Source organism: Paramisgurnus dabryanus, chromosome 22, assembly GCF_030506205.2.
Source record: "Paramisgurnus dabryanus chromosome 22, PD_genome_1.1, whole genome shotgun sequence".
NCBI classification, from domain to species: Eukaryota; Metazoa; Chordata; class Actinopteri; order Cypriniformes; family Cobitidae; genus Paramisgurnus; species Paramisgurnus dabryanus.
In genome coordinates, this window is record NC_133358.1 from 32,307,929 (window position 1) to 32,333,849 (window position 25,921).

At 36.9% G+C, this 25,921-nt stretch overlaps 2 protein-coding genes across 3 annotated transcripts in view; one reads left to right on the plus strand and one right to left on the minus strand.

Annotated features, from left to right (window-relative positions):
• Nucleotides 1-40: 40 nt before the first annotated feature.
• Nucleotides 41-12,626, minus strand: wdr48a (WD repeat domain 48a). Of its 2 annotated transcripts, none has more exons than XM_065258912.1 (19): nt 12,490-12,626; nt 11,474-11,614; nt 8,944-9,019; nt 7,672-7,754; nt 7,264-7,393; nt 7,075-7,163; nt 6,849-6,950; nt 6,328-6,552; nt 5,942-6,016; nt 5,027-5,129; nt 4,720-4,817; nt 4,533-4,640; nt 4,351-4,447; nt 4,168-4,266; nt 3,104-3,209; nt 2,932-3,019; nt 2,039-2,115; nt 1,620-1,809; nt 41-1,532 (listed from the first exon to the last, which is right to left on the minus strand). In XM_065258912.1, the coding sequence occupies exons 1-19, from the start codon at nt 12,535-12,537 to the stop codon at nt 1,437-1,439; spliced, it is 2,031 nt and encodes a 676-aa protein (XP_065114984.1). In that variant the 5' UTR covers nt 12,538-12,626; the 3' UTR covers nt 41-1,436. The 2 variants fall into 2 exon arrangements, with proteins under 2 accessions (XP_065114984.1, XP_065114983.1); XM_065258911.1 differs by having other exon boundaries at nt 8,944-9,022.
• A 1,755-nt stretch (nt 12,627-14,381) lies between these two features.
• Nucleotides 14,382-25,921, plus strand: part of scn5lab (sodium channel, voltage gated, type V-like, alpha b) — a 127,910-nt gene continuing 116,370 nt past the window's right edge. Inside the window, exon 1 of the mRNA XM_065258918.2 lies at nt 14,382-14,685. The gene's annotated coding sequence lies outside the window, so the exon portion shown is untranslated. The remainder of the gene's footprint in view (nt 14,686-25,921) is intronic.

The following is a 25,921-nucleotide window of genomic DNA, read 5'->3' on the forward strand; positions in this document are numbered from 1 at the left end:
ACATCTCCCTGTCTGGAAAAACTTCACATCTTCATTCTGATTGGTTTATTATCGGTTAATTTATTAAGCTGTTATTTACCCAAAATATACTGAATATAATTACAATCGACACAGTAAGCATAAATACAGGGCTCATGGACATCTCCAACCCTTCTCAAGAGCTTCACCCTTCAACAGTTAACAACTATTTCAATGGGCTTTCATTTGTATTACTAGATTTATGGTCTTATCTTTAAACTAAGACTGATTATATACATCAACATATTTTACTAGAACACTGTGCAAATCTTCATATGATTGACAAATGTTTGCAGAACACAGCTTTTGTTTTGCATAAATTAAATACATGAACTGAGTTTTGGCGCCCGGTGACGTCTAACCTTTCATATTTCGTTATTTATTTTCATGTATTTTCTTACAGGAGTATTAGTTAGGATCATTTAAAGGAAAAGTTCATCTGAAAATGAAACGTGTCATTGTTTACTCACCCTAATGTTGTATCAAACCTGTATGTCTCCAAAAGCACAATAAATCTCCTATCCAAAACTCCTCTGATAGTTTTTGTTATGAGTCTGAGTGTGATTTCATCCTAGAGTAATATTGTGCATTTTGGAGCCTGACAGCTGAGTTTTCTTCCAAATATCTTATGTTATACCTGGTTTGAAATGGCATGAGAGCGAGTAAATGATAAAGTTAAATTTTCTGGTGAATGATTCCTTTAAAGAAACTCCATCTCTATTGGCGCTTTTAACATTATGACTTCTTTCACCTCCCACAATTGTCAATCACATTTTTACATGATAAAGCACCTTTTTGAAGATACCATATATTTCCTTAAAAAGGAAAAGTAAATAAAACTCAGGCCAAGTTGACTACAAAATAATTACAATATATGTACAGAATGAATGAGTTGATCACAGCACATTAGTGAGATGCATCATGGGAAATCGCCTTCTCGGTGCACGCCTAAACGTGCGCTAGTTACCATCCTGATAGTTTCAAACCCAAATCCAGACCGTGAATCTTACGCTTTGACTTTCTGTTTTCCCAACATGCTGCGGGAAGGATTTCACAATGTCGTTGGCAACAAACACATCACTGGAATGTTAAACGAGAAGAAAAATCAAGCAGTCTGACACGTCCAATATGGCATCCATCGAGTTATTACAACGCTATTAAAATAATAAACATCGTAGAGAAAACCGTTCAGGTGGCATCTTCCATACACAAATACACCGGAGAAGTGTAAACTGCCCGTTCGTGAGCGTTCTCGCTCATCTTCCCGTTCCCACCCGGATGAACATGCGTGAGCGAGCGGTCCGTGTGAGGAAGATGATCTGAAGATCACGCAGAACCAGGAAGTGCAGGTGAACGTGTGCTTTGAATGTGAAGTGTTACGAATGGAGTTTCCATGGCGACGGTACGAGGGGCCGATCTCACGTGGACTTCTGCCGGTAGTGAAGCGTCAGGTCGCCTCCGCTTTTCCAGATGAAATGCTTCACCGTTCGCAGGTCCATGTTGGGATCCAAAACCTTACAGGACCGAACGGACAGAATAATGTGAGAAACATATTTTGTCATCGTGTACAGCGGGACAGAGATCTTCATGAAGTTTTCTACCTGATCTTGACACAGCAGCTCAATCTTCTCTTCTGCTAAAACCGAGACGTCTTCATCCTCCTTCTGCTCGCTGGGTTTCTCCGCAGCCGAACCGCCCGTCTGCGACTCGCTGTCCAGATTGATGATCTTCTCATAGACGTGCTCCATCACCTTCCTCACCTGTAACATGTCACTGGCCGACAGTCGATCCCTGCACAAACACACATTCATCTTATCATCAATCTATTCTAGACAAAACATGTGATTATTATATAATGTAGGCAGGCAAGCATTGTTTCACACTATATGACAACAGGTCAGGTTAACAGTGCAAATGCTTTATAGCTTATTAAATGCCAATACCACTTCACAAGAATGACACTTGTGTATTGTGGTTATTATAACCCATGGTTAAAGTAAAGGTTAAGTGTGAGACGCACTTCTTTAATGTCTTGGCTCCAGAGGATGAATGGGGTTGCAGGTAGAAAGGGATTTTGTTGAATTTGGGCATGTTTTTCTGTAAAAGAGAGAGGATTAAGTTATTTTACATAGACTTACTCTTAATTGATGACGTATACTTCAGCATTATTGACAACATATTTAACCCTTAACTGGCGCTGTCCCCGTGTCCCGTGAGCAGGAAACCTGAGTTCGCTTCAATATTCTGCATGTAAATTTTAACTATTACAACAAAATATATATTACTGTTGGAAAGGTCTTATGGTGTGTTTACGCCAGCCGTGGTAGAGGCGTCAAACGCGAGATATTTCAATGTTAAGTCAATGTGAAGATACGTTGACGCACGTCTGGAGGTCTTGCGGCGCGAATGATGTGTTTAGCGCGGCACTTTAAATGCGATGGGCGCGAACTGAATTCGTGTTTGGTGTGTACGCCCCATAAGAATGTAGTTTTCATATTTCAAAACATTTTAGCAGTAATAAAGATGCAGTGACAGTAATTTATTAATTTGTGACAGGAGTATGCAGCAAACTGATGACACCTAGTGGCCGTTGTTGGTAAAATCACTAAAACTGTGACACAAACCTCATTTTTGTGATAATTTTATGTATAAAACATATATTTTTTAATTATTACAATAAATGTAAACTGCTATAATAATTTTTTTATTTAATATTTTCACCTCCAGACACTTCTGTGAAAAACTTCTTTAAAACAAGACCAAGATTAGGCTTCTAGACCAAAAACATGCCAGTTATATTAATTTGGAGGTGTACATCACCTTTTTAACCTCCACTAAAAAGGGCAGCGCCAGTTAAGGGGTTAATGAAACTGCATTAAAGTGTGTTTGACGATAGGGTTTTAACTAACGTACGTCCACTGTGATGTCGATGACCCACTGCGGGACGGTCTCGTTCAGTAACATCGACTCAGTCTCACCTCCCGAGTCACGACACAACAGCCTGTGACAGACACACAGTGATGTCATCATCATATTAATGACCCACAGCATCTACAGAACAACTATTAAAGATAAAAACACACACCTGAATAACGTTCTGCCTCCCGCCTCGCCAAAGATGACCGGAGTGTGCGCTGGAACCTGGAAATATCCGTTGCCTTTCTGTATCCTGCTCTCGTGTTCACCGTTCACTGCAAACGCACAAATCACAATGTGAAGACACATTAAACATACCACATGCCATCTCAAAGGATATCTTAGTAATCGTTAGGGTTGCAAAGGGTGGGAAACTTTCCATGGGATCTTAATCTGGGGAATTTTGGAAATATTCCAAATTGTAAACTTAACAGGAATTGATGGGAGTTATTTGGAAATTTATACAAACTATATCATATACAAACATAAATTAACATTCTGTTTGGTCATAAGCAGACATGCATGCAAGGTAAAAGAGATTTTGAAAAATCCTGATCTTTACGCTCATCAAGCCGTGGATTTATTTAATTAATCAATCATTTTATATGAATGATTTCTGAAAGATCTTTGATCAAATAAATGCAGGCTTGATGAACATACATAATAGCTAGCCTCATAAATGTTCAATAAAATAGTGCTAGCTTACATTTATAGGCAACTCTGCAATCTTTTCAAATTCCCAGTTTATTCATATTTATTCCCATACATTCCCATATATTCCGGTTAATTCCCATATATTCCGGTTAATTCCCATATATTCTGTTTAATTCCCATATATTCCGGTTAATTCCCATATATTCAGGTCAATTCCTGTGAAAAGTTTTCAGCCTTGAAATAAATTCCCAGAATTTTGAAAATTCCCAGAAATTGTTCATCTTAATGTTACAAAATGCTATGAAACAACTTTACCATTAACGGAAGTGAAAATATAAATAATATCACAGACCAGCATTCAAAGCACTTAAATGTACGTCTGTTCCTCATACAAAACTAATGAATATCTGCAGAAAACCCACAGTACAACACACTAGACTACTTGTACGCTGCTTTGTCAGTAAAAATTAATACTAAAATTTATTGTAGGATGAGCAGGTCACAAAGGGTTTTGATTTACATGAAAGATGATGTTTATGAACGAAGATGGGTATTAACAGAAACCATCATGATTATTACCACTGGCGTGATTCAGTTCTGTGTCCTCATCCATTGGGTTGATGTGCGTCCGTGGCCAAAACTCTAACAGAGCCTGAAGCAACAGACCGCCCAGATTCACTGCAACACAACACAAAACAAACGCGTCTTAATCTTTATCATATATTATCATTAGAAACATCAGTGGATCACATCTGCTCTCACGTTTGGGATCCGATCCATCGGGGCTCGTGAATCCTGCGTCTTTAGCCGAAACCCAAGCGGCAAAACAGTCGCTCTCATCCAATGTTATAGTCAACATCTGTCAATCAAAACCCAAAACATTCCCAACACAGCTGATAAATGTCTTTGTGAAAACTATAGTAATGAACCAAAAAATAACATACCCCTGTTTTGAGGTCGACGGAAAACCAGTTGGGCACATAAACCATCTTAAAGCGTTTTTTGATTTCTTCATCAAACTCCATCTTGCCCAAGTCTTCAACTTTACAAGCCTGTAAAAGAATCAAAGCACACATATGAAAACTTCAGTCATCTCAAATCACGTATTGTGCAACACGCATAACAAACTACCTTCAGCACATCCCAGTATGCCACACTGTTGTTGGTGTCTTTGGTGAGAATGTGTCTCTTGTCATTCAGAATGTGGCACTGGATTATACTGGCTCCACCTACAGGTCAACACAAAACATTACATGACATCAATGTGACTCAATAGACTTAAACATCCAGTAATATCACAAATCTGCCATCATATCAAACCACCTGACATGTTTTCTTGAAAATGAGCATTTTTTAATATGGTAGAGAAAAGATCTGGGGGGCAATGCCCCCCCAGCCCCCCTACCCCATTCTGTACTGAAGTTTATGCAGTTTGTACCTTTAATAACCTGTTCAGGCTGTGTACACAGAGGCGTCAGTGGAGTGCTACAGTCGTTATCATAATCTCCAGACGCACGGAAATTATGAATTCCCTTTAGAGACTGTAGAACAAGAGAGAAATATTATAACATCTCATAACAACAACACAATCATCTCATTCACAAGAACATACACGCTGCTTTAATAACTAATATTAAATAACAACTAACAGTAATGCAAAGTAATTAAAAGATTCTGTCTAGAGATTTAATAAAGATTTATCTGAATATTATGAATCTATAATAGGCACAATATAATTTTTGCCAGTAGAGGTCACTAAACAACATCAACGGTCACAGCTTGATGATGCTGTTAAAGTGCATGAAACAATGAGAGTTGTAGTCTGCACCTTTAATCAATCTGACAGGAACCACAAATCGTGTTGATGGATAATGCAGTGAATATATAATATTATAATGTAAGACTACAGTATGGCTTCATAAACACAACAAAGTGGCAAATTCTGCATGCAGGACTGCGCAGATTGATCAGTGTATGACATCAGCATATGAGAGTACCGCTTTTCAATCCCTCTCCTGACACTTGATGCCATAAGCTGATCGGCCTGTGCTGTGCCACGTGAAGTCAAACATACCTATGGTTCACGTTATGAACAGAAGTGAATTAAAGCATTCGTGAAAACATTTAGGATACATATAAGTAAGCACACTCTGCTAGTAGATTTTGGATATTTAAAGCAAAAATCTTATATATTATGCCTTTAAGATGCATGTTTCTTTTTTAATTATGTAACTTTGTAAATGACATTAATTAAAGGCCCTGATATGTAAATAAAGGAGCTACACAGATCTGCATATCAGGCCACACCAGCCGGGGCAGGTGCGTGTCACACCGGATACCAGCTTGCACTTACCCACTTATTTACTGTAGACTTGGTGGTAGAAACCCAGATGGCAGAATGTGGTTCAGCTGATCTGTCCAACTCCATCTGAAAGAGGTCAAAAACACATTCATACTTCAGCAACTTTACCTTACCTCAGAGTCACGTGATAAACCACAGCTGCTGGAGCCTACATGGACATCATTAAAGCATAATGCATATACAACAACACGGCTATAATCTATGGCACTGAATGTATTCCTTGTAAAGAAGACAATCACTGCGATGATGAGAAACACTGATAAAATTTTTCACTTCGAATTGCCTAAAATCAAGTGACCTAACAAGTATTGAAACAATGATACATTTCCAACAAAAATACCTCAATGTTAAATAAAGTTATTTCTTCACCACCGCACCTTCAACACGGGTGCCTTCTCCTCACATATGAGCACACGGATATCTGGGTTACGCAGGTCTGTGCAGTATATCTTACGGTCACGACCCCCGGAGTAGACGTGCGTGAAGGCTTCGTTGACCTGTAAAGCCCAGACGCCCTCATCGTGAACGCGGTACGTGGCGATACACCTCTGCTGACCCAATGACCACAGCCGAATCGTCCCGTCCGAACTGCCTGAAAGACACTGAGGAGCAAACACAAGAGCTTAACACACAAACACATTTAGAGGATGTCCTAAAGAAATACGTTTTTAAAAGAAACTACAGCAGAGAAACACTCCTGACTTTAACATCCATCTTCGCGCTGCGTCACATTCGCGCTGCGTCACATTCGCGTCTGGTGTGAACGCACCATTAGTGTTATTTGAATAAAACTTTGACTTAAAAGTCTCTGTAATTTTCGAACATGACTGCAGGAGTGCATCAGCAGTGCTGTTTGACTTTTGTGAAGATGTTCAGTGTAACACAAAACGTGTCTCACCTGAGTCCCGTCTCTGTTTAACAGCAGCGATTTCACATTGTCCGTGTGTCCCTTTAGTTTCATGAGTTTGGCACAGGTCCGCGGGTCCCACACTCTCAGAACCTGATGCAAGCAAAACCATCCAATACAACTACTCAAACTTTGTTAAACAAGTCCATGATCTTAATCCATGTCACAGTGAACTATGCTACCAAAAATGTGCAGGTAAACGTCTTAATATCCAAACCTTCTCAGTTGATCCAGACACAATAACGGTTCCCATCTGATTCATGGCCAAACTGTAGATTGAGTCTTTGTTCCCGCTGAGAGACGATGCTGTAGCACACGAACAAACAAACAAACATGACCAAGCGTTTATGTGTGAAACTAAAGTAGGACAGGACAGGTGAAATTTTGTAATTATAAAGTAACTTACTAGTAACAGTGTTATTGGAGGCGGTTAAAGCCGTAAGCGTGTTCACATCCCATAGAAAGATCTGCCGGTCAAGTCCAGCGGAGGCCACCAACTCTTTATCTTTAGCATACGCTAATGCTTTAACATAGTCCTGCATGATCAAAAACAGAAATCATTGCTCTACTGTATATAACAAATGACATTAACCGGATGAATGCATTTTAACATCTCATGCTGCATGTTTCATTTCTGTGGAAGCACATAAAAAATGAATGCATCTGAACAGACGGATGCTCCAGATGTAATCCGTTATTATTTTCTCTTTTTTTGTTGATAATGGAGAAAATTAAATATATCTCCCTCTCTTGTTAAAGGTGTAGGACAATTGTGAGGAGGAAGATGATAATGCAGGGAACCTGATTGACGAACCTTATGTGTTCTCAGCGTTGACATACAGAAGCCCTTGTGTGCGTTCCAAACCTTTACTGTAGTGTCAGAGGAGGCCGATATCACTGTTAAAACAACACACACACACTGCTCATCAAGACATGTACATGAATTGTACTGTCAACTTGATTATGCAGATTGTATTTTATGAGCTTGATAATGGTTTCGGTGATTTAATACTATACAGTATGTAAGGTACTGACAACTGTCGAGAGGGCATTATTGTAGCGCAAAAGACAAAAAAACGGATGATGATGATGCACAAGGGTGAATCTCTATCCCTTGGACGGTTTCATTTGCCTTTTGCACAAAACTGGATGCACGCACTCTCAGATACTGTACACCCTGAGCTAATTATATGCAGGGAGTGTTCATGGGAGTTGTAGCTTCATAGTGTCACACCGCGCATTGTTTATTATTTCACATGGCTTTTAAAGGGGACATATGATGAAAATCTGACTTCATGTTTAAGTGCTATAATTGGGTCCCCAGTGCTTCAATCAACCTAAAGAACATGATAAAGATCAACCCAGTAACTTGGTTTAAAAAAAGGTAATTGAAATTTGGCTCCCCTTGTGATGTCAGAAGGGGATCTTATTATAATAATACAGTCCCTTAATCTACACTATCCAACCACGGCACTGCCATTTAGTGCAGAGTTCAGCTCATTTGCATTTTAAAGGACACACCCAAAAACGGCACATTTTTGCTCACACCTACAAAGTGGCAATTTACATCTTATAATAAATTATCTGTGGGGTATTTTGAGCTAGAACTTCACGTACGCACTCTTTGGACACCAAAAATTTATTTGACATCTTAAAAAATTCTTGTGAAATGTCCCCTTTAAGAAAAACTACAATTTCAAAATTATATTCAACCCACCAAAGTGGCTAGAAGGAGTAGCTGTCCTACACGCCACCACTGAAATCTACCCGCATGATGTCAAGCCCTGCGGTAAGTGTTTACTTTATCCTTCCGATAAATGGCTTTTATTCATGTGATTTGTCGAGAAGATAAATAAAACAGATAATTCACTTAGTGCCCCTCCCTGTAGTGTGATGTCATCACTATTAATCACCCATTCACTGATGCTTTGACTCGAATAAGCACAATACTGGCAACATGTGAGAAGTACAGGAACACAAGAAAAAGTGAAGGAACACTAAAGATAAAAATAAATAGAGACTGATAGATAGATTCAAGCACTGCGCGTGACAGTATCAGAATGAAAACATTGTACGTGAAACTCACATGTTTTCCCATTACAGCAGAGGACGATGTCATTCACCCAATCTGTGTGATGCTCCATTGATGCGATGTATGGATCCTGCTGCAACACACACACACACACACACACACACACACACACGCACACGCACACGCACACACACACACACGATCTCATTACTCATTAAATGTTTCTATGTTGTTTGGTGTATGAACTAGATTGTTTATGTAATTATATCCAAATGCTTTTATTGGTCTTATATGGTCCAATATATGTGTACTGTTTTATAGACGCAATAAAGTACACTTGAAAAATATACTTGAATAAAGTAAAATGCTTTACTACTTTAGACCTCTGCTAATAAGTTAGGGCTGTGCAATTAATCGTTTGTGATTTTCAACTTCAATTTTTGTTTTTAAACAACTACAAAAACAAGATAATCGAGGTAAAACAATTATTTGGCAAAAAGTTTAAAATTGTGTGCTGCTGAACCGATGTGTTTGTAAAGCGCTTTGAAGGCACCACTGCTTTGAGACGTGTAGCTAATTGCAACTATTACCTTATTAAAAGTAGAGATGCAACAATATAAGTGCCAACAATCGTTATCGGACAGTAAAAGCTATTTTTCACACTATCGGACGATAGTTTAAAAACAGCCGATAGTCATGGCCGATATATACTGTCTGTCAATCAAAAGAGAACAGGAAGATTTTGAGCTCTGTGTGTAGAAAATGTAAAGAAACATCACTAGTTTAATGTTCAATGTTAACAGTCATTATATGAATGAATAATAGGGGTGTAACGATTAACCGTGCAAATGCGCGTTTTCTCAATGAATGAATTTGAATGAATTACAGTGAAATCCAGGCACATCCAAACACCAGGGGGCGCTCCCGTGCAGAAACTCCCTTTGTGCCACAGAAGAAGTAGCATTACGAATGCTATTCCAGGAAATGTCTACAGGAATATTTATATCACTGTTCTTCCAATTGTTTCAGGTATTTTCATGATAATAAAGAATATTTTAAATGATTTTGTTTAACGAGTGTTGCTTTTTTAAATGCACGTTATAAACGACGCCGACACGTTATGATTTTAGATCGATAAGGACTTCCTACTGACCAAATGCCGTAGTATACGCACAAGCTGTGCATGAAACACAAAATCGCAAAATGTTCAACTACGCGCGAATAGTAGGGCTGTGTATCGATTCAGATGTTCCAGATCGATTCAATTTCGATTCACAAGCTAACGTGTCGGTTCAATTTTGATTGTACGATTTTCGGTTCCGGTGCTCACTGCGGTTTTTATACTCAATTCTCAGTTTCAACTCAATAAATGAAGAGTTTCGTTGCAAAACAGAATAAATCCGTTTTTAACATTTTTGTCAAAATATGTTTATTATTTTGTTTTATGGTGCTACTTAGCTGTATTTTTTAAGTTATGAAGGTTTAAATCAAAACAAACCAACTACAGTTGAATTGATATTAATTGGAAAGCACAACCAAAAAATGAGATTTCTGAAGAAAAAAAAAATGGAGTTATCTCGTTTTGCAATGAAACTCTTCAAATATAGATTATATAGAATATTATATTATATAAGAATGAATGAATTAATGAATGAATGACAGGCTCGCCTATCGCTCCTTGGTAACATCGCGCAAGGCAAAAAAAAGGGTGTAATCTAGTTGAGAAGAATAGTAATCAGATTAACGATAATCTTACATTCAATGTTTGCGGAAATAAATACAGGGGGAAAAATCTATTTGTGGCCTTTGAGAATCAATTTTGAAACAATAACGTAAAAAAAAGAAAACGATTAATTGACAAATCAATTTTTTGCCCAGCCCTAGCGAATAGCATGATTTTTATATTGGGGCATCTCTAATAAAAAGGTGAAATAAATGCATGTTTTCAAAGTCATTGAGTAATCACGTTAAATAATCATGATTACAATTTTTACCCATAACCGAGCAGCCCTACAGTAAGTTATTCCAGTGATCAGATTAGGGCTGGGCAAAAAAATCGATTTTCGATTAAACGTTTTTTAAAACGTGGTCGATTCAGAATCGATTCTCAAAGAGCAGAATCGATTTTTTCTTTCATATTCATTTCTGCAAACATTGAACGAAAGATTAACATTAATCGAATTACTAGTCTTCTTCACTAGATGTCACCCTCTTTTTTGTCTAGCGCATGTTACCAAGGAGCAAGAGCCAAGCCTGTCATTCATTCATTCAGTGCTTAAAATGGCGGTTTCAGGTGCTTCGTCGATTTTATTATTTACCCACTTGTAACCTGCTGTTCACTGTTCTTTTTATTAATATAGTATTTGTATTTAATCTATATTCATTAAGTTGAATAGAGTATAAAAAATGGGCCGAGAACCAGAATCGAAAATTGAATCGAGAATCGAAATCGAATCGATCTGGTAGCTTGTGAATCGAAATCGAATCGATCTGGAAAATCTGAATCGATACCCAGCCCTAGATCAGATACAGAAGTCAATGCAATGTTTCACATTCACAGGTAAAGTAATGACCGGTTGGTTACCTTGTGCTGGTTAACGCTCCATATCCTGATGATCGAGTCCCGACCAGCAGTGAAGAGACGGTTAAGGGCTGGATCCAGCTGTAGTGCATTGACTCCATTACGATTATATTTCTCCACTTCATCTCGGATGACATACGACACCTAAATCATACACATGTTTAGAGTCAATATGAGGAACTTGACCAAAAAGATTCAAATGAGATTATTATTAGTTACAAAATTGATTATTTCAAGACTCAATTATTCTGTCAAATTTGAATGAAGCAACACATGCTTATACAGTATGTAAGCACATATTGTTTTGTACATACTCTTATATATGCTTCGATATTAGATTACCTGTTGATTGTACATGCCTTCAATTTGTATGTGCTTATATGCAGCATGTGTGTACATGCATAAGGTCGTGTGATTATCATATGTTTTTCATACGCAGTATGCATATGATCATTTTTCTATACATGTTAAGCATGCACGTGATCTTACAGTCATGTTAATGCACATGTTCAGCATGCATGTATTCATATGGCCATGTCTTCAAACGTATGATTTCAGTAACTGCATGTGTTCATGTATGTGTACTGTTTGCAGATCTTATACGAATGCATGAATGTCCCTGAGCCCAAACAAACATTTCAGCATCTCAAATTCATCAAATCACGCTAATTTCAATTCACCACCATCATATAAATACAGAACAGATCTTGCTTTTGTCTCAGTAGGCAGCAATGAGTGACATCTGAAATTGAAGGCGTCTCTGATGGCCAAAACATAATGCTACTAATGTTGCCGTTACATGGAAATGTGCTTATGATGCCCTTAAAACATAAAGACTTGATAGACAGCTGACAAGGTTTTAAAACACATCCCGGCCTCCAGTAGCCTTAGCGCTACACACAAACACTCAAAGTCGCCGGTAAAACTATCCTAATACACACAACTGACATCTAAATACACACATCATAACACAAACATGACACACACAAACACAAGCGAACACAGCGTGAAATAATCACCTGCACTTTCCTGCGCCCCGCTGCATTCTGCCTGTGATGCGTCGCCATCTTACATGTTGACGCCGTGACGTCACTTCCTCCGCGCTAAATGCAGGCGCGCGCTCGAGGCACAAGCCAGAGCAAACGAATGGATTAATAAAAAATAAAACCAACAGGGTTAATTTGTAAGTTTTAGTAATTTGGTTTGTGCACAAGCCTAAAGAAAAAAATAAACACCAGAAGTTTCAAATCACTTAAACAAAACCATAAACTAAATTTTACTATATTAATTTCATTTGACATGCTATATTTGGCAAAAATACATGTCTTTGACCAAAAATATGTTTTAAAAATATGCTAAATACTTGTAGAAAGGAAAGCTTAACTAAGTATAGTTTTGAATTTCCAAATATATTTAGTTTTACCCTTGATATATTAACATATATTTGAAAATGTATTTTAGGGGCAACAAATAGATTTTTAATTATACAACCCATATGGCAAAAAATATATTTTCCTGGCCAAAATATAAAAGTTTTATAATATGTATAGCATGTATCTAAAATTATAGGCTTATTTTTGCTGTTGGAAATATATTTGATATAAAATACATTTATTTTGAAAAAATATCTCAGTACATATATTTTTGGCAATTTTTTGTATATTTTGAAATATTTAAAATTATATGTGAAAATATCATTTTTTTTTTTGCCATATGGGTATTTTTTTCTTTACTCATAAATTGTATAACTTGTCAGAGAAAGAAATAACAAATAAAAGTCGACAGATTGCTTTCCTTTGATTGTTGAATCTATTTTCCCGGTACTAAATAGTGAGTTCAGTCCAGGATAAAACAATCTGGAGGGCTGCTTTTTTGATATAATGTACTCAAAACCTTTTTATTTTACTTTATGATTTATTTTATTTTATATGTTTTATCATTGTTCAAAAGGTTAACATACAGCCAAGCTAATATAAAAATATGTAATAACTCATATGTAAATATTAAAAATGAGGCTATTAATAGAATGTGCTTTGGCGGGAAACTCACAGACTCCATGCGTTAAACCTTGTTGGAAACCACTGGTCTAGAAGTCAGTATCGAAGTTTGCCTAGTTATTATGTTTAATTTTATATACACTAATATTTCCTTAATTTTCTGTGGTTTCTTTTCTTTTCATGTAAAGCTGATTTTTTTTTAAAATGCAACATTGTAAAAAAGCGTCAAATAAATACCTAGAATAAACCTATTAAAAATTCAGATGCACTTGATGTGTTTGAGTGTGCGCATGCTCACTCACGTCAGTCCTGCAACACTTTACTCTGACCGACAGATGGGGTCCCGAGTACATATTACAAAGATTCACGCGATTCAAACTTTATAGATAGATATGCAGACATAAATTTGAATCATGTCCATCTCTGATCAACAAAACAATAAGCTAAACAATTAATTCCATTTTAGGTCAAATGCATACATATTTTTAGGCACATACATTAGGCATAATATGCATATACTGTAAGGCTATGTGTGCGCTATGCCTTTAAACAGGCGACAAAAGTCTACAGCTCAGTTTACAAATTTTAAAAATTTCTACTTAAGAATTTTCATAAAAAATGTACACATCAATGCGGTAAACCTAAATCTTGCTTCTATAAATAACACAATATAAATGTTAAAGGAATTTCCATATAAAACACTCCATACAGCTACATTATAAAAAGCTAAAGCACAGCTTAGATCTGAAAAACATTTATTTAGCTTCATTCGATCGTATACTTTTCACCTAAACTGTGTTTTAAAGCGAATGGATGGAGCAGATGGTGCCCGAAGAAGAGGCGGAACATCTGACTGCTGATCTCAGATCAGTTCAGACCTGTGTCACACACATGCACACTACTGGAGAGACAGAGCACAGCTTTTCCACAGAGCCATAACTTCATGTGCTGGAGATTCTGCAATGTCTGTGACTGGGATCAATGGCACAGAGATTTTCATCATGATGTGAAGAGGGAATTAAACTCAGTTTTCTGTCTGATAAACGTCTGGATTCACTTCAAACTGAACTTGGAACAGTAAATGCGCACTTTGTTTTTCATCATACGCTGTGTGTGGATGTTCACGATGGCTTTACTGTGGCTCTTTCTGTTGATCAGAGGAAATCTGACTGAAACTCTCTGAAATACAAAGCTGAACGATAAAGCGAAGTTTCACAGGTAAGTAAACCAGCTTATTTTTAATCTTTTGTATATTGCTGGTTATTCTCTTCTTTACTGCTTATTCAGTAGGCTACTAGTCTATTATAGAAATAAACTATAATGAAAGTTAACAGCATATGCTTTATATAATAACACTCAATGATCAGGGCGCTCTCTTCACGTTTAAGCGAATTAATAAAGTGTAGGATTAATTAGGCAATATAAAATCTCAGATTAAAAAATAATTAAAAATAACCTGCGTTCTTAAGGGTTGAACTGAAGGTGATGCTTTTTGAATTATCAACAAAATAATATGAATCTTCAGTAATTCTCTGTTGTTTTGACTGTTTGAAGAAGTATGCAATGGATACGCGTTAATAATGACGCGATTGAAAGTAAAATCAGGTTTTTGTTTTTATATAAACAATAACACAACATATCGTACATATAGCCTAAAACACACAAATCTTTGATCAGATTAGATCAGACGTGATGTCTGTTGTTCTGTATGTGGTTTACAGGTGTTTACGTTTACCCAGGGCGCGTTCTTGTGTTCAGTCTGCTTTGCGTTTTGAAGGTCTAGTGTTGGTAAACACGCGTCTGTTTTACGCTATATATGAAGTTAAAGTAAGTTCACACTTAAAGATAAACGCGTTTTCTTAATTGCGCCAGTAAAACTAAACAGTGACCGGTTTTCTCACCAATTATAATTTAATAGAGTCTGGGTTCACAAAAACGTCGGCTTTACGTGTTTTTAAAAAGTCTTGTCAAGTTTAAGTGTTTTATTAACTTTTATTTACGCGTCTCCACAGTACTGGTTTTGTGCGATCCAAATAAACTGGAAATCGCGTCCGGTGAGCCGCACTGTCTATAAGCGCGCACACGTCAAAACGCCCCAGCCGCGCGCGGAATCCTCGCGCTCTTGTCCAAGGTGCTGAAAAACAGACGAGAACATCTGAAATATCGCACACAACAGATATTATTAGTTTTATTACTAGATGTCTATTACTATTATTATATACACAGACTGAATTCGACTGTAGTAAGAGTTGTAAAGTAAGGTGAGATTTATGTTTGCAAAAAGCAATAATTATTGCATTTAAAAATGAAAAGCTCAATGAGAAAAACGAAAAGAACTACGACAACACCATCAAATATTGTTTAATATATTGTTTCATGTAACATTATTTAATTTATCAATTTTATTACAATAAACTTTTATTATTTTGATAGTGATGTTGTACATTGTCAAATATTAAACCATATCTTCATATCATATTTTGATTTGGATTATGTGAGTGTATATTTTGTACCGTGTCCTCATAGTGTTTTAAGAATAGTCCAATAATATAAACAGCAGTATATGACATGACATCAAAATACATTTTACTGAAAATAGACACATTGTACGTGCACATGTAAAATAAAAAGCTTTTAGTGTATAAGACACACAGAGTAGTTCATGCAGAACTGAATGCCAGGTGTGTGCTGTGGTGTACAAACAGAGGAAATGATCTTAACAAAGGGAACAATGTCTGATATAATGATTCTCAGTGATTTGATAGTTTGCATGTATTCAAAAGGCCTGTGTTAATAATAAACTCCTATGCCCCATCTTTCTAATGATGATGAACGGGGAGTCATCATTCATGTTTGTCGATTAGTGATGTCTGATCTCTGGGGATTGTTTCAGTCTGGCCATAGTTGACAGGGTGGCACTTTGATTAAAAGACTATTGCTGTTTGAGCTGATCCAGTTTTAAGATTTCTCAACCAGCAACTCTCTAAAAATGCAAACAAAATTCTGGTGTTGATTTTGGGAAGCAGTGATTGTAATGCTTGAGTGTTGTATTAGCAGTGGTGACCTTGGAATCCTTATTTGTTTTGTCACTCATAATTTATTTGTGACAAGTGACCTATGGCTTCATCTATTCACTTCTGAGACCGTTTTTGTTCCTGTGTAGAGAAACTCTGGAACGCACTTCTGTTGTTTCTGTCATTTTTAATATATGGTTTTATATATTTATTTATATTTTCTTCTGTCACTGAGCCAAATGTAACACACGATTCATTAGATCTCCACAGATTGAAACCATTTAACAGATGCATGCTTGAAACTTTACATGAGCTGTGTTGTTGGTCTACAATGCGTTCAATGCTAGTTTGACCTAATGATAAACAGTTATCAGCTGCCGGGGGTCGTGTGGGTTATACAAGCTGTCGGCAGATCTTTTCTCATTCCCCAGAGCTGTAAATGGATTAACAGCAGAAGCTCTTTTACACAGGAAATAGAGAAAAGTTAATGAGGAACTGAAAAGCAGTATGTGTTTGTTTGAAATATGAACTCTGAGAACTCTTTATATTTACGTATTTACAACCTTATTTACAACATATTTACAACCAAACCTATTTCAACCAACTATATTCCAAGAAAGCATTTAAAATATACAGGAAATAATCCATTCATGTTTTCTTCAATATATTATACTAAATTAATAGGTTTGTTGTACTTTCCATGCCTTTATGTCACTTGATCCGTACACAGTATGCCCCGACAAGTTGATTTCAAAACACGCTGCCCTAAAAATGTCAAGTTTGCCATTGTGAGCAAATCTTTCAAACATGATAACGAGCGTCACATTTCCAGCTGACGTCAGAGACATTCAGGCCAATCACAACATACAAATTAGCTGGCCAATCAGGGACACAGCATTTTTTTCCCAAATTGATGAGTTTTGTACAAAATCAAAGCGTTTGAGGAATACAAGGTTGGAGCTACAAAAATTTACGGTATGTGGAAAATAATGTGTTTTTTGAACCATAAACCATGCAAACACATTCAAATACACAAAATAGCGTTGTTTTTTAGCAATGAAATAGGTTAGTTTTATAAAACTTTTAATGTTAAGAGAACGCTGCAATCTCTCAATAAAGAAGACACCTTGCAAAGCAAAGATAACCAAGAAAAGCAAAGGTTTCAGCTTCACACACAACCTCAACACACAAGTCTCAATAATGGTGACAGTAATCAAATCTCATGAAGTGAAAAGATGAGCTCTTAAGTTCACCACGAAAAAGCAACAATAATAACAAAAAACAACTGCAGTAGTATAAATAAAGACAACAAACAGCAAAACAACACTCAGTAGCAGTTCATTTATGCATGCTGGGTAAAATTTTCAAATCCAGAGATTTAAATAAGCCAAAGTAAATTGATTCAACCCAAAACTTGATGTTGAATCAATGCAATTTGTGCATTAAACATTTATTTGTGTTAAAACAAAATGAGGGTTAACAGTGTAGTTGTGAATCCCAAACAATGCCTTTTTATCACTGGCATTGAGAGCTTAATGACCTTTGACCTCCGGGGCGGTCACAAAATGACCCGTTAAAGTGACTCATATTCAGGCACTCAAGGACAGTTGTGTATCTACAGCAATGTGAACGTTCTGTCACTCGATGAGTAACCTTCATGCCCACCTTCTTTACTGGAAACGACCCATGGTGTCCGGGGATTTGTATCTCAGTCTAAGTTTAGTCACTGGATCATTTTTATCCATGAGCACAGAGGTAAAAAGGCACATTAGCGAATGGCCGTCTACTAATCCAAGCTTTGAATGAAACCTCATGGGAATGTGGACCCTGGTGTAGAATCGCTCCCTTGATCTCATTTCATTGATTATTGTGTCCTGGTCTACTTAGAATCACACTTCAAATGGATCATAGTTCATTTTAAATGACTGTGTTGTGCCACTGATACAGTTTGTACTGAACACACACACACTGTGCATATCTTATACATATTCAATATTATTGCATTTCATGTCAAAACCATAGCAGTAAAGGTTCTGTTAACTGAATCTCATAAAAAGATAAAGGTCATATTTTATAACAACCTCACAGGAAATAAATACAACATTACTCTAAGTCTAATTAATGTAACGCAATATTGTTTCAATTTTTCCAAACTTCAACGCATTTACAGCATTTTTAGTAGTCAATTTTTAAATATCCAACATCTAATATAGTTTGTGCTCAATGTGACCTGATCATTTATGGGTAAGATTCATCTTTATAGACAGTAAGAATCCTGATGTCTCTCCGACAGGTCTATCATGGCGAATGACGCGTTACGGCGACACATACGCTAGTGGTTTTAAACTGTCCTTGAACCAGCGTGTGTCCAGCATTTCTCAGTAAGTTAAGTGGTGGTGCCAGAGAAGAGGTTAACGCTACAATTTAACATTCAAGATTTGTAGCTTTGCACCCATCAATCACCTCTGCAATGCTGTAAGGATTGCATTTCAATTTGGGGTGTCTCTCCGTCTTGTGTCACTGAAGATCACTTAAGGTGACCCGTGTCTCAGAACCGAGGTGAAACAGCCCATAATACGGTACTGTAAACTGGACATTGGTCCGTATCTAATGACCTCTTCCTGTGCTGTCATTTGGGAAAATGCAGCGAGCCATTAGTGTAATGCACAGGCCGCTATAATAGCTGCATAATGTGATCATCTGTGTAACAGGAACTTAACAGACGTGTGATTCATGTTTCATATTGCATGACACCACTGCGCTTTAATACGCTGTGTATAGTCATGCGGTGCGTGAAATGACGCTGCGGGTCTCCGGATGCATATTTCAATACTCTCATCACTGTTTCTGGCAGCTTAATCGTTTAAAAAAACCCATGCAGGTGTAAATTGTACAAAAATTGTCAAGAACAAAATCAAAAGAACAAAATATTTTTATTAAAGCCTTTCAAAGTTTATTTTGCATTGTGACTTCAAATCTTTAATCAACTTTTTTCACTTCAAGGCCCCCCTATTGCCCAAAATAATATTTGAAGGACCCCCGACTCACTCTATTTCTACCCAAATAAATGTTCTAGAGCTTGGCATGACTAGACAGACGTGTATTCATTACAAGAATAACCGAATAAGAAATATATAGATTTTTGGTGGTTTTATTTTATTTTAATGTTTTTTTTTGTCTTATTTTTTAATAATTTTAAGTCATCTAAAGGTCCACTTGGATATCTGTTGAGGCCCCTGTGGGTCCCGGCCCCCTGGATGAGAGACACTCATTTATGGTGATGTTAATATGTATAGTAGTAATTTTGGTTAATATACATTATAAAAAATGCTGGGTTATTTTCAACATTTGGTTTGTCCTTTTTTGGGTTAAAATTTTTTTTTAACGGGTAATAAAATTGATAAAGAAAACTGATAATTGAAAATCCAACTTTAAAGTAAAATGGTTTAGCATTTATGAAAATTAGAATTAAATGCGTTTTCAGGAAGATGTCACAATGAAAAAAATTACCACTTTTACTTGCACACTCATAATGCGTTTATAATGGGATTTTGGAAATATTACGATTCTACTTTACCTCATGTAAACACAATACTCTGATAAAAATAATGCGATTAAGCTCATAATCGCAGCAAGTATTATCGTATTAAAACAGGCAGTGTACGCAGTTTTTAATCGCAGTATGCGGCCATGTAAATGCTTTAATCGCATCTATACCGCACTAACTGAAGCGCACGTGTGTTTTTTAAAGGTGCAGTATGTAAATTTTAGCGGCATCTAGTGGTAAGGTTGCGAATTGCAACCAACAGTTCAGTCCACTGCCCAACCCTCGTTTTTGAAATGCATAAAGAAGCTATGATAGCCACCACCGGACAAACATTTCATCATCTGAGATAACTTCGTAAAAAAAGTTTGTCCATTAAGGGCTTTCTGTAGAAACATGGCGGCACAAAATGGCGACTTCCATGTAAGGGGACCCTCAGTGTAAGTAGATAAGAATGTAATAAAAACATAACGGTTCAAGGTGTTTATACACCACTGATAATATAGTTTTTTGTATATTATTTTGCATGTCAAGAGAGCCTTCTAAAAATTACACACTGCACAGCGCAAATTCATTTTAAACTTGACATTAGGAAGTTTTCCCTGAACTCTGTCAACACGGCTCCCTGTCAGCGGTCTTCATCCAGAAACAGCTCAAATAACGCATGTATACAGGGGTGAAGAGGTTAATAGCCCCAGTCATGTAAACATCCTAAGTCCTTGGAAATTATCGCATTATTGGTGTGCAATTTAAATGTAGTTACTGAGAATTTTTAGGGAGGTTTATTCATATCTCTTTGCTTTTGGGATGAAATGTGTCCTGGTGTTTATCCTTCATTCTTCTGAGCGTGAGATTCAGCCATGCACACAGTCACATTGGGCAAATTTTAAAGCTAATACACATTGTCAGTTTTTAAAGGAGCAGTCCCTGAAAACAGCACAATAATACACCTCACAAACTCTTTTCATAAGTAAGTACTGTCCATATACCAATGTTAAAGGTGCGGTTATATGGACATAAAGGTTACATGCACTTAGAGGAGAATTCTGGGAATTTGGAAGTACCCTCATGCACAAAACCTCATAGATCGCTTCAGCGTTTCTTTTGTGTTGGGCTATTATTGGCAAACTGTTCAGATGCATTCTGAATTACACACGCACATCGATTCTGGCCACTGTCAGGTGCTATGCTGGCTAATGCTCAAAACAGCACACAGCCGTCACACTTTTAGTTCTGTTACAATCCAATAGTGTGATTTCTTTTCTAAACAACATTTTTGCCTAGCAAACATCGATACCACCGTCCTGAACCTAGACAGAAATAGTACAGTAATGTGTGCGCTTGTGCTTTAATTTGTCTCGGTTTATTTGTGTGCGTATTGGGAAGTCTGTGGTCAGCAGAAAACGGCGATTAGGATGAATCTTGTTTGCACAGTATTCAGTAAGGCCAAAGCATTCATTTCGCATGTTTTCAAACCTGTCCTTGCACCATTGTTAGTAATTGTTCTCAGAAGTCTATTGTACCGCACAATCGCACGCTGCACGCCAGGCCTATTTAGACACAAGACGGTGCAAACAAACCAGATCGGCAGGTGGAAGGCCAAAGCAAAAAAAAAAGGTCCAGATGATGTGCGTCCAATTTAGCTCAGAATGAGGTGAACCTTACCAAACCAATGAAAATAATTACACCGCCATTCAGTCGCTTATTCACAAGAAGCAGAGAGTGACACGATGTTGAAGGCCAAGCTCAAACAAGATTAATGTAAGTGGGTCGCGGCGGTCCGACGCTCTCCCTGTGCCGAAACCAGAAAATCAATGCAAAAATTATTAACGTGCTCAACATCGTGGCATATCAGGATGAACTTCCAAAAAGTGAAATTGATGATTTTGATCTTAATACGACAGACAGAGGATGTGCGTTTGTGCAGTTACTATCTCCAGCTAGTTCATAAAATTACATTTCATCTGATAAATAATGTGATTTGTAGCAGTGAAATACAGTAGTTAGCAAAAGACAAATAAACTAACTAACATGTGCACATTTGTCTTTGCCCTCCAGAGCTGTAGGAAATCACACAGACCATTATAGTGATTCACAGGCCATCATTTAATGAAAACAATAACAAATAGGTTTTCAAGCCAATTGTATTTTTCTTTATCACATTAAGAAATGATAATGCCCTCAGGAAATAGACTGCAGAGCGACCACACTGAGAGCAGATCTGCTGTAATACTGGACTGAGAACAGCTTTCAGAAATCATTCATCTAAAAGCTGGTTTGAAACTTTATTGATTGTCGTGCGTCTCGTCACACAGGATATATGTATCTTGACGTGTCATATTTCAGTTAAACATTGATGACGTTAGATGTAGAAGCTATGGATATTTTTTACACAAACATTTCGAATTTGTGGCTTTTATTTTTGGATGAAATATTCCCTTAAAAATGCCAAAGAATGCATGTTAATAATCTGTTAAATTGTTCTCTGATTTCTACACAGAAGGTTTGTGACTTTATTAAGTGCAAAAATGATCCAGAGTCAGATTTACATGTCCATTTACAACCCTAGGATTTGTCTTTATAATGAAATGATCTATTATTATCTTATTTGAAAGGGTCATGAATAATAATGATGAGCTCTGCTCTGATTGGCTGTTTCTCCTTCAGTAGCTCTGTGTGTGTGTGTAAACAGATTTAAGTCTGTATCAGATTTTGAGGAATAATCAATTGTTTGGAGATTGTTACTGGACGTTTCTGAGTTGTAAGTTTGTGTTTTTTTCAGTATGGACCTGCAAAATGTAACTGTAACGTCAATAGTAGAACTTCAGACTAAACGCTAGCATATAGCAGCATATAGCATTAACTAGCATATAGCATAGCATTAACTAGCATATAGCGCTAACTCAGCAGTCACAACTTTGTTTTTAGCATTGTAACAACATTATAAGTAATTTAACGTTGGCGGCGTACATCTTGACTGTAAGGTCACAGTCTATGTTGAGATTGGTCTGTTTTTTTAGGTTGAACGAGGTTTACATAAGGAGGAGGAAACAATTGTGATTGAGGCTCATGATATGTCATTAACATGTACTGAACTCTTATTATTCATCTATGCCTACATAAATACATTTTTACATCACACTGCACCTTTAACGCAGTGCCTTTATATCCATATTGTAGATCTTAAAAAGCACTTCTATATGTGAATATGTTGATCAACATTGATGACACAAATGGTTAGTGTTTGCCAAGATAATGGATTATAAAGCACCTGAGTCATTCATATCGAGGTAGAAGCTTCATGTGTCTGTGTGTTGGACTTTTCTGTAATGGTTTTCCACTTACAACATAGTGGGGTTAGCTAATTATAATGTCTAGAAGGTTTACATTTGAATTTTTTTTCATATCCCTGCTGAAAAAACCAGCATCAAACCAGCATGGGAATTATGCTGGTCTATGCTGGTGGTCACAGCATACCAGCACCAAAACACAACATATGCTGGTATGACCAGCATGGGATGCTGGTGCTAATGCTGGTTTAGCTGGTGCTAATGCTGGTTTGGTGCTGGTTTAGCTGGTGCTAATGCTGGTTTGATGCTGGTTTAGCTGGTGTTCACTAGCAAACCAGCACCAAAACACAACATATGCTGGTCTTGCTGGTATGCTGTTTTTTTCAGCAGGGATATGTGATCCAACATTTTTTGAAATTGAGATTTATACATCTTTTTTGAAAGCGAAAGAAGTAAGATTTCCATTGATGTAGGATTTGTTAGGATAGGACGATATTTGGCTGAGATGCAACTATTTGAATATCTGAAGGGTGCAAGAAATTAGAAACACATATGATGAACACATTTATTTTTATATATTTACGGTAGGATCTTTATTTAATATCCTAATTATTCTTGGCATAAAAAAATCAATAATTTTGACCCAAACAATGTAATGTTGGTTATTGCTACCAGTGGCGGCCGGTGACTTCTTTTCAAGGGCACACGATGCGAAGCTAGTCACAACATGTATGTAGCCCGACGTGTGTGGTTTGTAATTTAAAAATATGGGTTTCGGCACGTCAAGTGAACCTTTGTGCATCACGTGTCATGTCAAAACACATGTGTCAAAGGGTTTTTGATAAAAGAGACGCTCGCATTTGTAATCAGATTTTACTGTTAAGGGAGTGTCTTTCGAGTATTTTGTGAACGTGAGCGTCTTATTTTATTATAAACCCTTTCAACGCGTTTGCTGCAAGCACTTATTTTGACAAGACACGTGATGCACATGGTTCACATGATGGGCCAAACACATATTTTGAAAACACGGGCAACATACATGAAACTCTGAACACATATTTTTAATTGGTGCTTCTCAGAAGAGCAGTCACCAGCCGCCACTAATTGCTACAAATATACCCGTGCTACTTATGACTTAATAAATAGCTAAATAGTTTCAGGAAAGCATTAATCCAACACAATCCACTCATTTGTTTTTTTTCTGACACAAATGTGCTGTGACGCGTTTATGCAGTCTTTAATATGTTAAATATAAATAAAATAATAAATGAAATTATGGAATAAGATTACGAATTTATTTTAAAAAAATCTACTCATTGACCAGATTATCATGTTGATTGTCAGGTTTGTGTAAAAAAAAAACTACATTTGTCATCAGCCTCTGATGGAAAACAAATAAAATACTTATACCTAATTAAAGCAAATATATTAAAATAATAATAATAAATTAAATCCAATGCACATCCTTGCATAAATTTCCATTTAAAGAGATGAGAAATATTAAATTAAGCATTGGGTTTTATTCCACTTTGATGTACATCACAATATACAAACTCATAACCGAGAGGACCAAGGCAAAAATGAGCTTACGTCTAAATGACAGCTGAAGCCACAGCAACTGTTTAGCTGGCACAGCATTACTTTGTGTGTATAGAGGCAGACTAACAGGGTCTCTAAAAATATTGTGAATGTGTGTTTTCATCTTTAAGAAGCCGAAAACACATTGTGTGTGGTGAAACATTTAGGTTTGTATCATGTGACAGACGCATGCTGAAACAACAGACCTCCTCCTCCCCTCTTAAAGGTTGAGTTTGACCCCTCGGGCGAGCCCATTAACTCAGCACGTGGAGGCCAAATGTTGTGCCGCTGTGAAACTGACAGCTGAGCTATAGAGATTTTACAGAACGAAAGTCATGCAGACGTCTGTGGCAGGTGCAAACGTGCAAACCTTTACACGGCACTAATCTGATCTTTAAGGACTGATTTCGGTCATTTGGATGAATCTGATTCCTTTGATCAGACAGCGATGTCAATATCTACTGTGATGTAATGATCATTAACACAACGCCTAAAACTGAGAGCTGGAAACGTAGCTTCTGTTCATGTCTGTTCTGATATCTCACCATGATAAAAGATTATAAGAAACAGATATATTTCTCAAAATTTGTGCTTATATTGTATGGTATGCTCCCAATTGTCAAAAAAACTGAAATGTGATCTGACCATTCAGACTGAAATGGATTATGAAAATGATAATATAATGGATTCAGGTTGGTAAACATCAGACTTCATGTGATTCTCAAACAATTACATTTCTTTGTGTTGGTCAGATTTTTGCCGAACAAAGCCATTGTGGATTAGTATATGATTGTTAAAACCAGCAGGAGTTAATTAGGAGTGAATCTCTAGACGGTAATGGTTAAAACCACAATAATGAGTCTTTAACCATATACTGGACATGTAAAGCATATGTCTAGTATCAACTCATACAAAAAGTAATCTTGCGTATTTTGTCTCTGTATTTTAGTTTTAAACAGACAGGAATTTTGATCAGAACATTGATCTATTCATTGACTTTTCAATTCTACACATGCAAATGTGTCAGA